Below are 15,653 nucleotides of genomic sequence, written 5' to 3' on the forward strand. Positions count from 1 at the left end.
AGCCTTTCTGAAGTCTTGATTTGACACATATACAATTCCAGTGATTTAAAAGCATTACTGGGTGGATTTTCTTCTTCTTCTCCTCTCCTAATACCTGTAGGTTTACGGGAGACGGAGTGGTTAGGCCGTAGCCAGACGCTGAGGTGTGGCCCTGTTACATATTACCTGGATGGAGCTCACACCACAGCCAGCATGCAGGCCTGTGTCGGCTGGTTCACACAGGAGACGCAGCAGACACAACTAACTCGGTATGAAAGAGCACAAACAACACCGCCGTTTGACATTAGGGTTAGACCATGAACACTAAGTACTAAGTAGGACTGTGTGCTTGAATTATGAACAGACCCCCCCCCCCCCCCCCCCCCCCCCCACACACACACACATAAACACACAAAGTGCTTGTTACATGAATGTCTATACTGTTTCAAAGCCTTCTCAACCAGCAAAATGATGGATACATTATCTGTGCGTTTGTGTGTGTGTGTGTGTGTGTGTGTGTGTGTGTGTGTGTGTGTGTGTGTTATTGTAGAACAGTATTTGAAAAAAATGTGTGGAGTTGTAAAACTTACTCAAGCTCCTCTATAGGTAACTATAAGCCACATGGTTCCAGACATGAGCCTGTGTTCTTTAAAAGCATTAAAGTTTTTTTTAAAAGCATTTTTACTTTGAGTAAGAACACATTTACCTTTTTTTCAACAACACTTCTGTATCCTCACGGTAAAAAAACTGTAAACACTGAGAAAATGTCACCTTTTAGTCACTGTGGCAACGGACCCTTTAAAGTAAGTCCATTGGATCTCCTCCTGTCTTACAGAGGCCCTGGAGTCAAAATATTGCTTTTTAACACAACAGGAGAGAGGAATTCTGCTGCTTTACTCAAACTGCTGCAGGTGAGTACAAAGCCATGTGCTAGTTACCATCAAGGAACAAATACAACACCACTGCGTGTGTGGTATTGGGCTATATTAATAAAACTGATTTGATTTGATGTACGTGCCATCAAACAATGTGACTCTCTGTGACTTGCAGCCCTGCCAGTTTGACTACGCACTATTCTGCCCCAACATTATTGAATCAGCTACAAGCAGTACAGGTGAGAGCAGCTGACAGTGCTGATGTAATGCCATTAAACTTAAACAGTGTGTCATGGGCTTCTTGAAGAAGGAGACCCCACCTTCTGCTAAAATCTACCTGAAATGTTGTCTTAGGTCAGATTCTAAGTGGATGACTGCAATGCAATCTTTTTGTCCTTCCCCCTCTCCTCTGCAGCTCAGCACAGCATCAGTGAGTGTGAGCAGCACGGTCTGTTGGCTCGCTGCACAGAAAACCAGAGCAAATGGCAGAGCCTGAACGCAGCAGAGGCATTCAATGACCACCATCGCCATCTGGTGTCCAACCCTGGGAGTCACAGCCTGGTGTTCCCCTGCATCCACAGCGCCCTCCAGTGGCTGGGCATGGCACCCCCACCCCCTGCTGGAGCTCAGTGGAGCTGCAGGCTGCCTGACAGGCTGACAGGGGCTGCCCACGTCTCTGTGCTGGTGACTGGCAGTCTGTACCTGGTGGGAGGGGTGCTGAAACATCTGGAACCTTCACTCCAATCCTAGGACACAGGCCATCAGACTGTACAACACCCTCAGCTATGGCAGGGGGAAAAAACAAGCATACCCACTGACAGACCAAGACATGATTTAATTTTTTTTAAATAATTTTGGGGCATTTTAAATGACACTGACTTTATTGACAGTGTGGAGAGACAGAGAGGACATGGTGAAGAGACAGAGAGGACATGGTGAAGAGATGGTGATGACATGCAGAGAATGACAGCACTACACTACGAGCGACCCAAACCGAAGCATGATTTTATTTTGTAAACTGTTCATATTTCTCCTTTGGCCTGGCTTCATTTAGTCTTTTAATAATACCTTAAGTGTCAATTACAGTTTTTTATTTCCCTTTCTGCAAGGGAACATTTTTATAATTTGACATTTAGTTTGTATTCCTATTATTTTGCAAGGTTTAAAAGGATTTCATTTTTTTTTAAATATAGTTCAAAATTATTATTTCTCCTTTTTGTTAAGTTAAAATTATTCTTCAAGTTTTGTACAGTTTTAACTTGACCGGGGTTGGAGTGTGTGTGTGTGTGTGTGTGTAAGTGCATGTGTGTGTGTGTGCCCCCCCCCCCCCCCCACACACACACACACACACACACATACACAATGGGGGGGAGGGGGACCTCATCTTCAGTTATTCAAACTGGATTTTTTAACAACTTTAAATATGTATCTAACATTCCTATCTGGAGACATACTCTGTAATACTCTTATTTATGAGGAATCCTCAAGATGTCTGTTTATTACGTTTTTTATGTTTTAAAATAAATTCATATGTTCGGTATTTGACTTTTGCATATGTTTTAATTGCCCAATTTGATTTGCTTCATTGTCTCCTGAAATGTTTCAATTCTGGTTCAACCATGTGGGGTGCTTAATGTTGCATATTAAATACAATGCCCTTCCTCCTAAATACATACAGTATGTCCTTCTCTAATGGCAGGTACAGGTATATATACCGTAACAACTGCAACAGGTGTCATACGGTGGAAATCGCTGCACCGGAGCAACAAAAACAATGTTCTGTCTGGTCTGCCCCTCAATCTCCCCTGCTGGGAATTCCTCGTAGCAATGTCTGAGCTAAGCAAAGCTGGCAGACAGACACAATCTCAGCTAGCTACATGGAATGCAATGTTTTAACTTTTATATTTACCTTCCAAATAGTACTGGAGGAAGTTTGCTTTGATCCCTCCTAGCTTTGCTTCCAAATCCTTTTCATTACTCGAGCATTGGAGCAGGGCATACTTCAGCCCAGGTTTGGCTGGGTGACGAGGGGGTTAAACGGGGGATGTTTTGAAAGGCTGCGGGCCCACTGGGGGGGAGGAGGGGGAGAACCACTGACTTTCGTGGCTTGTTATTAGCCCCTCATCAAGATTATTGCAGACAGCAGGCCAGGGGACAAGACAACAGATTGTGGCCTGAAAATCTCTTTATACCATACAGGGGAAAATATCATTAGAAAAAGAGCTCAGCTGCTTGGGTTTTCTTTCTAAACCGCAGACCTTCTCATATTGGATGCAAAAGGTTTAGCTTTACATCCGCCCAGTTTAATAGGAAACAAAGTGTATAGTAGGCTACAGTGTGTTTGAGTTTTTAATAAAGAGCCAGCTAGAGACCCACACGAACAGACAGGTAAAGCAGAGAATGCCCCCATGTTGGCGGCTCAATCACTTTATGGTGCTAATCATGTATTTAGAGGCAGCTGGAGCAATTAGTCAAACGAAAACAGAGATTTGTCGGAGCAACAACACTTCTCCCCTTCAATGAGAATCCTTAGGGATTTGGTCATGTATATCACACAGGCTGCTGGCTGCCCCTCTTAAGATGAGCGAAACAGGCCAGAATCCTCTTATACTGGGGCTTCCACTATACCCACACTAAGTCCCTGTAGAGGTGAACCGCAGTGTGTTGTAGTTATCACAGCCTCTTAGCATGGCTTCAGCTGACTAACTGTGATAGTGAAACTCCTTTTTTTTAACAGTCAGAGCTGGGGCCTATACCCAGTATGAAGGAATACAGGTGGAGTGCTAAAACAAAGGGCTGTCAAACAATTTTTATATTCAATTTCCACATTAAATCACGATTAATCCCATTTTTATTACACTTTTACATTTTTAAAGTTATCATTTCAAAAGCGTTTTCAAGTCTTTATTAACAGTGTAACCTATGCATTATGATTGGGAATCAAGTGAACGCAAAGAAATTCTGTGCCCCACTAGAATCCATCTGATTAACTGCACTTGTATGCTTAGGTCATATGTGGTATAAAGCTCAAACTCAAAGTACATAAAACACACAAATTCAGTTTACTCGCCTAATTTATTGAAGACAAATTATAGGTCAACTTTAATTGACTGAGAGAATGCCACGTTTCAAACTGGGCACTGGGCAGATTTCCTAATCCCCCTCTAATTTAAACATGTCTCCTTGACACCTTATTTGTCTACGTTAAAATAATCCTAAAAACTACTAACCACATTCCCATTGTATTTACAGTTGACTTTCCCCAGTCCAAAGGGGTTGAACCGTCAAGTTTCTGAGCCAGCAATAGGTCAAAGATACAGGGACATTTCTCAGACTTGCTCCTGCAGAACCATGGAGGACATTGTTTAGCTATTTGCGCATGCTGAGTAGCACTTAAGATGAATGGTGAAATTAATTATTGTGTGTAGAAACGGTGGAATGCCCCTTTAATCTCATGATTTTTGTCAAGTGCCATTTTCAGATCTTTATACATTTCACCTGGTAGAGTGAACTTTGTTATGGTCAGTCCAAGTGGTTTTTGGATGTTTTTAAAAGCTGTAGTGTGTAACTTCTGTCGCCCCTATCTGGAATCCTGATTAAAAAATAATACAGAGAGATTCTGTGGAGCTGATAGGCTTGATCAACTTTGTGTCAATTCGTAAACCGAATTGCTTGAATGTAACCGACATTCATTTATATGAAAAAGTTACGCACAAAAGCTCTAAGTTGAGTTGGTGGCACTATTAACTTTGCCTTAACATCAGTATGGGCATCAGGCTAAATATTTCTCAACATTCATATTGATAGCATCATCTCAACTGGGGTGTATCAGCCTTTTATGTACTACATCACTGGGGTGCACATATGTTTACATTTTTCCACCTCAAGTTTTCACACCAGTTTTGTCAATCCATCAATAACCACTTTTACATTGAGTTGAATACAAAGCACAGCGGTTGTTGACGTGTGAATGTGTCTCCCCATCTGAGCTCTTGCAGCATTCTTTGTTGGCAGAGTTTAAAAAAAAGGGGGGGTGGGGGGTGAAGTTAAGGGTCACAAGGCAATTGGAGCTCTTTTCAGATGCCATTGTTGTGGAGGGGCCAGACAGGAATGGAGGTTAAGATGTGCAGGGGAGGGAAATGTTTGCGTGTGGGTGGATGTGTGTGTGTAAGGAGAGAGAGAGAGAGAGAGAGAGAGAGAGAGAGAGAGAGAGAGAGAGAGAGAGAGAGAGAGAGAGAGAGAGAGAGAGAGAGAGAGTGCAGGCTGGAGTACCCACAGCAAATCTCTGGAACTTTAAAACCCCATACATTTTAAACAGCCCGTTATGTCCTCCCTCAGGATGGTGGAACATTTTAGCTGTGATTTTTCCTGAAGAAAAACACAGAATGAGATGCATCACAGTCACAAACTCACAACTCGTCAAGGCAACTCTCTTCACCAGATTGTTGAGGCCAACTCAAACTTTTTGTTTAAAGGAAAACTGACTGCATTTGAGCCTTCTAATTATCTTTTGTTGAGATAACTTATCATTTATATGTGACCAAAATGTACCTTTTATATGTATGAACTTAATTTTGGTTTCTGCACACTTTCAAACAGGAACAGTTCAGTGTCATACAGATAACAGACAAAACCAAATCGGTCAAAATGTGAATTCAGACATTAAAGTGTTCAAACTCTCTTAATAACTTTCTGAACCAAATATAAAACTTTAGTACAACTTTTACTCATGAAGTTTCATTACATATGAATCACAAATGATCTCAAGATAACTTAATAGATGAGTTGGCCTCAAAACAAAAAAATCTAGTGAAGACAGTGCCTTGACAATTCAAGTTTTTCTAACTTTTTCAACTTTAAAGTGTTGTTTCTCACTCTCCCTTCAAATTGAGCCCCCTGACTTTTTAATCAGGTGCTTTAATCAAACATATGTTCGGCATTGCTTAAAAGCTTCATAAATGAAGTTTGCCAATGTGTTATTCTGACTGTTACCTAATGTTGTGGGCAGAGTGTTAATAGATGCCCCTCAGTGGGCAATCATTGACTGTCATAAACCTCCATTATACAATTATATTGGCTGTGAATTAGCAGACAGCTGCAGCTCGGCCCACTGCTTGTAAAATACCACCAACAGTGTTTCCTCTTTAACTGCATGTGAACCAACACAAACAAGCGAGAGCAAGTGCATTGTCTTGATCTAGGATAACACAACGTTTACCAGAGGGTGAACATTTATATTATAACAATAACAACAATATTTAATTTGACTTAATTATTATTAATTATGATTTCTATATAGTGGGCTGTGTTTGCACAATGCCCTGTTAGAAGTTATAAAAGGCAGAATTTAGTGGACTCAGGGCTTTTACTTACTTTAAAGGGGTCAGCTCCAAGGGTTGTAGCCAGGATTTTTCAAATAACTAGGTCAAAAATGTCCTGTCTTCAGCACACTACGTTTACCGAAAATCCGGTGTTAACACACAGCCTATTAAAACTGGTTAAACGGGTGTTTAACCAAAGTGGCTCAGACTGCCCCTCTGTAGCTAGCAACAATGATTTAACATCAAGCAAATGACAGGAGGATGCAACCTTTTAAATTCATTTTCAACAAAGTCTAAGATGTTTGTTAAAGTTTGTTGTGTTAATGTGTGAACTATATTTTCCTGTTGCACACATCTCCCTGTATTAGCACACAGTGCAGGTGTAAAGGAGGAGGGAGTGTTGGCAACCTGTTAGCGTCCTGTTAGCTCTCACTCTGAAGGCGTGATGTTTTCTAAGTGCCTGTGACTGTATTGTGTATTGTCAGCACGCTTGTTTACCCCCTGCTCCGTATGGTAACCATGGATAAGACCCAAATACTGATTTACGGACAGATTGCCATGTTGCCTGTTAATCCAGACTGTATTTGTTTATAGGGACGGTGACCCCCTGTTATGGTTTGTCTGCACCCTGGATAAAACTGTCCGTCCAACTGCTCTGAACGTAATAAACTGAGGGTGGAATGGTGAAGTGATGAGAACTAGCACATGGTTGATTTATATTCATATCACCTGTACATCAGACTTTATCATTTAGTTTGAATGACGAATGCTTCTAGTGGGAGTGGAATCTTTTTATATTTAAAAAATGATAACTTGAGTTACTGTATAGCCAAGTCAGCAGACATCTACTCTGGCTTGCCTCCCAGAGAGCTCGGTGTCATCTTTCTATTAATGGTACGAATTATGGCATATATACACGCTTTCCTCTCCAGCCCACTGCTACCATCGGCTACAAGCCTTCTAAAGGACTGTCTGGGGGCCCTTTAAAGGCCAGGACACACCAGCCCGATAATCGCCGTCATCAAAAAAAAAGACGAATCTGTTTGGTGTGTGCCGTGACGTCGGCCGACGTAGAGGTCGTCGGGCTTGTTTTGAGCCTGTCGGCCGCCGATTGAACATGTTCAATCGGCGGCCGACCGTCTTTCATTTGGAGCAATTTGATTGGTGGAGGGCTAGCGAATCAGTGAAGCCCGGAAGTGAGGCGGGTAGCACAAACAGCTAACAACAGCTAGCCATCGTTTTAATGTGTTTGTTTGTTTCGTTTTGCGAGTACTCACATGCATCAACCCTTGTTGACTGCTCGACACCATGCTCGACACTCTCTGCTAAAAATTGTGCTCTTATGGTCCATAAATATAAATACGTATTTCTATCTATGTTTATGCTCTAGAGAGCTGTCCCATCATTTCCGGCTTTCGTATTTTTTCGGGCCACAATACAGATTAGCGCCGCCTGCTGTTGTGGAGACATTACGTCCCGCGAGCGTACGGAAAATAAACAGTCGTCTCGGTGTGTTCTTTGGCCGCGACGGGAAGACTGGAGCTTCCTGAAACGGCCGACTCCATTTTTTGCGTAGTCGGAACATGTCGGACTGGTGTGTCCTGGCCTTTAGAAGCACATTGACATACAGCATGTGATGTCCGGATGAGAACCAATCTGGGGGGAACACCATTTATGACATTCCTGGGATTGTTGAAATGGCCTATCAACCTCCCTAAATATCCAGGCTGACTTGCGGGCACCTTTGTACAACAGGGATGCATTTTCATTAAGAAATGACTTTCCACCATCCTATGTTATGTTCAACCCATCCTAGCTGCACAACTCTCCAGGCCAAAGCTCAACCTGGCCTAACCATGCCCAAGTTTAAACTGCCATCAGCTGGCCCATAATCAAATACAGCCCTAAGCAAAAGGTAGCAAAAGGATAACTTAAGAAGGAAGAGGAGGAGAGACAATTCTCATCACTTGCAAGGAGAAGAAGGGCAGCTGAAAAAAATAAATGTTCAGAGGAATAAGATGCTGTACATATTATTATTTTTTGATTTTAAAAGATAGAGTCTAAAACCAAAATACACTAATATGTTGTAAAAATCAAACAAAGATTTTAACTCGGGCTTTGTCCAACATCTAGATTGTTGTTTGATGCAACACTAGACATAATTAGGTCTTAACTAGTTTATTTATTCAAACATTTCTTAAAAAACATTGTAATACAGAAGATAATTGTTTTAATGTTATTAATAAACTGGCCAAGTTTCATGGTAATATTGTGACAGCTCCTGGCACCTCCTGATTGGAAGGCTTCCAGGAGATGATTGCTAATCACAAACACCCATGCTGGCTGCTCTCCTCAGCTATATAAGCTGTAGGACTAAGCCACTTTATTTCTCCCTTCCTTGATGTATGGTTTGCTTTGCTTTGATTTGGTTTTGCTTGGTTTTGCTTAGTTAGCTTTGTTTTGCACATGCATTACACTCTTCACTCACACAGACACGGCACCCATTACTGATTACTGACATTCACGCACCACTTAGTAACTTACTTTAAACTTTGTTTAAATAAATTATTATTTGGTTAAACTTAATCTCTTGTGTGGTTTCCTCATTGTCATTCCCTTGAGCCGGGCTGTGACATGGGGTATAGTATCTGAGTGCTTTTGATTTAAAGTTGTGAGTGGTCTCCCTGGTTAGTTAGTGAGTGTGCCAGCTGGGCAGAGCAATCTGTCCTTCCCTCGGTGCACTATTTGTTATTTTGCCTTTTTTATTTTCGAGGATATCCTGGGTGGAGACTTGTCTCTGGTGGGGGCGAGCGTATCAAGGCCTTGGCCACAGGGCTGAGGTTAACAGAGCTTGCTTTAAAGAAGCCTCGAGCCCGGTACGCCTCAGAAGCCAGTTAGGTTTAGTTTGGAGTTAGGCAGGTACCAGGGGGCTTGCTTAGTTTATCATTTGCACTTGGAGGCTTGCTCACTGTGCTCAGCAGTGATTTATTTCTAAAGTTATTAGAAACTGCTATTAAGTATTCGTTTGTTTTTGGCAGTATGGCTTTTTAGTAGAAGCATTTATTCAGTCTCCTTCTGAAACCTTGCTGGACAGCTGTACAAAGGACCAACTGTTGAAAATTGCTGATCATTTCAAAATTGAAATTGCAGCCACACGTCTGAAGGACACAATCAAACGTATCCTGAAGGCGGCTTTGATGGAAGAAGGGGTTTTGGCTTCTGATGAAGGTAAGGGTTTACCAAGTACGATGGTTTCACCAGGGGGGAGTCTCACCTTTGATCAACAAAAGGAACTGATGTTAATACAAATGGAACCTGACAAAATGAAAATAGATAAAGAATTGGCCCTTTAAAAACAAAGAAATGGATAAAGAAGTGGCCCTTGAACGTACAAAAATGGATAAGGAGTTGGCGCTTGAAGCAATGAAACAAAACAGAGCAGGCAAAACTGGACATTGAACAATGTAAACTAGATCTAGTTAGAGAAGGTAAAATGGCAGGTACTGATATAACTAGGTCTGCTGGTTCATCTAGGGTAGATTGTACTAAGAATCTCAGAATGCTGCCCAAATTTGATGAGGAAGACCCAGATACGTTTTTTTCCTTGTTTGAGCGTCTCGCTGATACACAGGAGTGGCCTGATAGTGAATGTACCTTGTTACTTCAATGCGTGTTTAGAGGTAAAGCCCAAAAGGCATATGCAGCATTAACAGCAATGTTAAAACTCCTAAAGAAGCCGCTGTACTCGCTGACGAATATGGTTTAACACACAAACGTATCTTTGGGGAGCAAAGTCAACAACAGTTTGGACTTAAAGACAGCGGAGAGAAAGGTGAATCAGATTTCAGTCGGGGCTCTTTAAAGGGAGGGCTAGGCACAGTTGGGAACAATGATCCTAAAACAACTTGTAATGTCAGCGACAAGGGCACTGGAAAAAGGAGTGCCCTTTGCTAAAATCCAAAAAGGGTTTTAGTACAGGGCCTGCTCAATCTGTTGGGTTAGCTGTTCCGCTTAGTAGCTCAGAGCTAAATACTGACACAAGTGTCCCTCCTTTTCAGATGCAACCCAGAGTGTTGAGTGCAGCTGATATTGCTTTAAAGGTCACATATTATGCTAAATGCACTTTTTAAATGTGTTCTAACATATCCATGGGTCCACAGTGTGCCTAGAGACTGCCAAAATATTTAAAAAAATAACACTCTCCTTTTCTCACAATCCCCCTTTCTGTAACCACCACCCCTCCCCCACCCAATATACTCCAGTCAGAATTTTCCCCTTTTCTGACCTCACAAACTGGAAAGCCAGAAGCTACCACTGTGCAGCCCACACCCCTATTTCTTATTGGTCCACGGCCCTGACAGACAGATGGCGAGGCGTATCTGGCTTCGCTTCCGGACAGGGGGCGGGGGCAGCGCAAAGATTGTATATTTACGAGGGGAGCTGCAGCTCTTTTTAAAAAATAGGCCATTGTGAGATTAGCTGAACTTCAGCATAGTACAATAAATTATCTGAAAGTTTTTTTCAGCAAACAATTAAAGAAAAACGTATTAGTGACCACTAAGACCATATCATATGGTGTATAATAGTACCGAAAAGTGTATAATATGGGAGCTTTAAGATATGCCCCATTTATATCAGAGGGTTTTGTATCCTTAGTTGACAATACTAAGAAGGTGCCTGTCAATTCTACATAGCTTCATTAGGGAGTCAGCCTTACATTTTTCACCAGACTCTGACACAGGAAGGTGTGTTTGAATCAGAGGAATGGGTTTAAACACCATTGTTGTGCCTGTCCATACTGTGCATTTCTCTTGTGGCATGATACAGGGGGATGTAGAGGTGGGTGTGCGTCCAGATTTGTCAATGAAAGGTGTTGACATTATTCTGGGCAATGATTTGGCAGGAGCATGTATGTGGCCTGATGCGTCCACCTCTGATGGGTTGTGTGTATTGTCTCCTGCTAAAGCGAGGTCTGAGGTCCCTGAGCAGTCGGTGTGTGCAGTGTCCCGTTCTCTCAGTGTGCTGCCAAGAGTTGACGTGCAAATATCTGATCTTGGGTCTGTTTCTCATGCAGAATTGGTGAAGGACCAGATAGATGATCTTTCTTTAGTTGAACTATTTGATCGTGCTGGTAAGTTCGGAAACCATACTGGAGCTTACTTTCTCCATCATGGCCTGCTGATGAGGAGGTGGGTCCCTCAAGGTAGAAATTTGGCTGGGGGATCAGTGGAGAAGATTGTGCTTCTTGTGAAATATAGACAGCCGGTGATCAAAATGGCGCATGTAGCTGGTCAAGAGGGATTGAGGAGAACATATGGGCGGGTCCTTCAATACTTTTTCTGTCCTGGTATGAAACGGGATATATCTACTTGTATAAAGACCTGTTAGCATTCATTCCTGTGGTGTGTTCCCGAGTCATAGGGTTGCTGCTGGGACTCGGGGATGCCGGAAGAAGAAATGTGAGGACAAAACGAGTGGATATTGGTCAACGTGTTAGTTTGTTTGTCATGCCTGAGTATGAATTGTATCCTAGGCTTGTTTGGTTTGGTTGGTAATGTAACGATGTTCCACGTATTTAACTATTGTTGTCTTGCAGGTTACGTGGTGAACCTCGTTTCTATGGAGGGGGTGTGACAGCTTCTGGCACCTCCTGATTGGAAGGCTTCCAGGAGATGATTGCTAATCACAAACACCCATGCTGGCTGCTCTCCTCAGCTATATATATTAAAACCATATTGATGTATGGTTTGCTTTGCTTTGGTTTTGCTTAGTTAGCTTTGTTTTGCACATACAGTACATTACACTCTTCACTCACACAGACACGGCACCCATTACTGATTACTGACATTCACGCACCACTTAGTGACTTACTTTAAACTTTGTTTTAATAAATTATTATTTGGTTAAACTTAATCTCTTGTGTGGTTTCCTCATTGTCATTCCCTTGAGCCGGTCTGTGACAATTTCTATGAGTTAACATGAAATACCCTATCCACCTGCAGTGACAGAAAGGCAGCAGAGTTAGCATCCTCAGGCCTGGCTCATTGTGAGGGGGACCTGGCTCAGACTCCATATTAGCGTGCTGTGTATTTCTCCATTGTGCGGCTAGCTTTAATGAAAGCAGCAGCCAGTCACTGAGGAATGTGAAGCGGTGACTCACTCCTTTACATATTTGCATGTGGCTAGTTGAAGGGCTGGCTGAAGAGAGGAGGAGTCCCGTCTTCCCCTTATCGCCTTCCCCTCCCCCCTCCCTCGTGGAGTGTTTAATTAAAAATGTTTTGTGTTGTGGTGAACGCAGCAGGTTGGAGTTAAGCCTGACGTGCGGTTCAGAGCCTGGGAGTGTGTGTGTGTGTGTGTGTGGGGTGGGGGGGGGGGGGTGGGGTTGTGTGGGAGTGGGGTGAGTAAGGCATTCGTCTAGCTGTCCAAAAAGCCATCCGCCAACCAGAAAGGTGCTGGATAAGCCCCCCCCCCACGCTCCCAAAGATGGGGTGGACGTTTGGACGTTGAGGGGCCTGGGGAGCAGCAATCCATTGATCCATAACATATCCTCCAGGCTTTGCTCTGAATCAGCTTGTCAGTGGGTGACAGTTTATGAGTTTACATTTCATATAAAAAGTATAATTCTATTTTGGTCATCAGAGTAATACAATGTTTTAGTAACTGGCAAACGTAATTAGGTTGGATTTAGCTAAATATCGTGTCATGATGACTTTTGCTACAGTTGTTTTATTAATGTATATTTTTGTCTTGCCCTTATTTAAGCAAAGTGACCTTTTAAAAGAGTTCAGTCATTTTGGCAAATTAGCCATATATAATATTCATATATTTGCTCATATATATATAGGGGAGAACGGGGTAATTTGTCACATGGGTTGGATGTCACATTCGTTATATCTCGCCACCAGAGCGTGCTAGCTCTGAAATGTTGATATAAAAAAGGCCCAGAATTGGGATCAGAGGTCACATACATAGACTTCCTTGGAGGAAGACAGCTGCATTTCAGGTGAGAGGATGTTTTGTGTTTTTCATGTCAAATTCAAAATATTTTGCTTCTCAGTATTTTTCTTTTAGGCTTTTACACAATGGGTTTATAACAAAACACTTGTTACCCTCAGAAAGTGTGAAGGGTAAACTATAGTTTAGATTGTGGTTAGCAAGCTAATTAGTTGTCAGATGGTTGTTGGCCTTGACTGCTAGCAAGAAATTCAAGTCGGGGTTGGTCGTCAAATTTTTTGGGGGGTTGGTTGTCACATGTTATCTCAAGGCTGCAGCCAGAAAAGGAACCCAATAACGAAAGAAATTGTCAAGCTGTATCCTCACTGACACCCCAGAGAAGGAAAGAATAGAGCAGGAAAAGGCAGCTAGCAAGCAAAAGAAAAAAGAGCAACAAAATCAAAACATTCCAGTGCATCCCAAACTAGACCAGCTGCCAAGGCTACAGAACGTTATGTAGGCCTATTTGTCAACTTGACAATGCAATTAAACATTCAAATTTGGTTCTGCCTCCTTGCCTTCTTTTTAAGATTTTTCCCATTAAGATAACATTGTGACAAACAACCCCATAGTGTGTGACAACCGACCCCTTGATGGGGTTGGTTGTCACAATGTGTCAGAGTGTCTTTGATGGTAAATTACTTCTTCATTACAATAAGTTGGAAAAAAAGAGAGACACACATTTCTAGCCAACACCTTAAGCTTCAATTTAATGTAGGAATGGCTATTGACAGATGTTTTGGTGATGAGCAATTCTCACTAGAGTAAAAAGTGTGCCTACTTACCCCGTTCTCCCCTACTGTATATATATACACACTCACCGGCCATTTTATTAGGTACACCGGTTCAATATCCTGTTAACACATACAACTAATCAGCCAATCACATGGCAGCAACTCAATGCATTTAGGCATATAGACCTGGACAGGACAATTTGTTGAGGTTCAAGCTGAGCAACAGAATAGGGAAGAAAGGGGTTTTAAGTGACTTTGAACGTGGCATGGTTGATGGTGCCAGATGGGCTGGTCTGAGTATTTCAGAAACTGCTGATCTACTGGTATTTTCACACGCAACCATAGGGTTTAAAGAGAATGGCCCGAAAAAGAAAAAATATCCAGTGAGCGGCAGTTGTGTGGACGAAAATGCCTTGTTGTCAGAGGTCAGAGGAGAATGGGCACTGGGCAGACTGGTTGGAGATGATAGAAAGGCAACAGTAACTCAAATCGTTACAACCAAGGTATGCAGAATACCATCTCTGAACGCAAAACATTTCCAACCTTGAAGCAGATGGGCTACAACAGCAAAATTGGACAATAGAAGATTATAAAAATCTTGACTGGTCTGATGAAACTTGATTTCAGTTGCGACATTCAGATGATAGGGTCAGAATTTGGAAGAAACAATATGATCCATCCTGCCTTGTATCAACAGTTCAGGCTGCTGGTGGTGGTGTAAAGGTGTAGGGGATATTTTCTTGGTAAACTTTGGGCCCCTTAGTACCAATTGAGCATCGTTTAAATGCCCCAGCCTACCGGAATTGTTGCTGACCACGTCCATCCCTTTATGACCACAGTGTACCCATCTTCTTAGGATAATGCACCATCATCTCAAACTGTTTTCTTGAACATGACAATGAGTTCACTGTACTCCAATGATAAGCAGTCACCAGATCTCGACCCAATAAAGCCCCTTTGGGATGTGGTAGAACCAGAGATGTGCATCATGGATGTGCAGACGCCAGATCTGCAGCAACTGCGTGATGCTATCATCTCAATATGGACAAAAATGTCAAGGTGTTTGGAATGTTTCCATCACCTTGTTGAAAGTATGCCAGAAAGAATTAAGGCAGTTGGGAAGGCCAAAGCAGTGGTTGACACTAAGGCTGTGTCTTGATTCAGAGACCATGCACTTGGTAGGACGCAGTCTCTGAAGGCTATAGCCTATGAAGGCCGATTTTAAGGCCGGTTTTAAGGCCAACGAGCCTTGTTAAACGAGACGGTCTCCGCAGGTCTCGGTTTACGAGCATTTCCGGTTTACGTAACAAGCCGTTACCTTGCGTGACGACTCGCCGCTCCTGTGCTGCCTAGCAACCCTGATTGCTGCCAACGGAGACAGCCTTGTCAACGGAGGAAAAAAGAAAAAAAAGTACAAGAAAAAAAGAAAGGAAGATAAAAGTTAAGAAGATGGAGCAACACGTTGCTGTTTTGTTATTTCTTATTTTATTTTATGCCATCTCTGAAAAAAACGCAATGAATCTTGGGATATGTTGGGCCGCGAAGGATACATCTGATGCAGCCTTCAAAACCGTGAAACGAAGGCTGCATTTCACGACCGCATATGAGGAGCCTTGCAAGGAGCCTTGCAAACGGGACAGCCTTTGCTCGCCGCTATGACGCAATCGGTCTTCAAATGCAGCCTTCGTAGGCTGCAATACCCATGCAATACCTGAATCAAGACACAGCCTGAGGGTTGCCCGCTTGCCCGG

The 15,653-nt window shown here is 42.6% G+C and overlaps 1 protein-coding gene across 1 annotated transcript in view; it reads left to right on the plus strand.

Moving 5' to 3' along the window:
- Nucleotides 1–1,759, plus strand: part of LOC307267193 (folylpolyglutamate synthase, mitochondrial-like) — an 8,046-nt gene extending 6,287 nt beyond the window's left edge. The window contains exons 12-15 of the mRNA XM_080049452.1: nucleotides 101–248; nucleotides 815–890; nucleotides 1,030–1,093; nucleotides 1,270–1,759. Coding sequence (XP_079905578.1) covers nucleotides 101–248; nucleotides 815–890; nucleotides 1,030–1,093; nucleotides 1,270–1,604 — 623 coding nt within the window. The 3' untranslated portion in view covers nucleotides 1,605–1,759. The remainder of the gene's footprint in view (nucleotides 1–100; nucleotides 249–814; nucleotides 891–1,029; nucleotides 1,094–1,269) is intronic.
- Nucleotides 1,760–15,653: the final 13,894 nt, after the last annotated feature.

This window comes from Ammodytes marinus (genome assembly GCF_949987685.1).
Source record: "Ammodytes marinus genome assembly, chromosome: 2".
Lineage (NCBI taxonomy): Eukaryota > Metazoa > Chordata > Actinopteri > Uranoscopiformes > Ammodytidae > Ammodytes > Ammodytes marinus.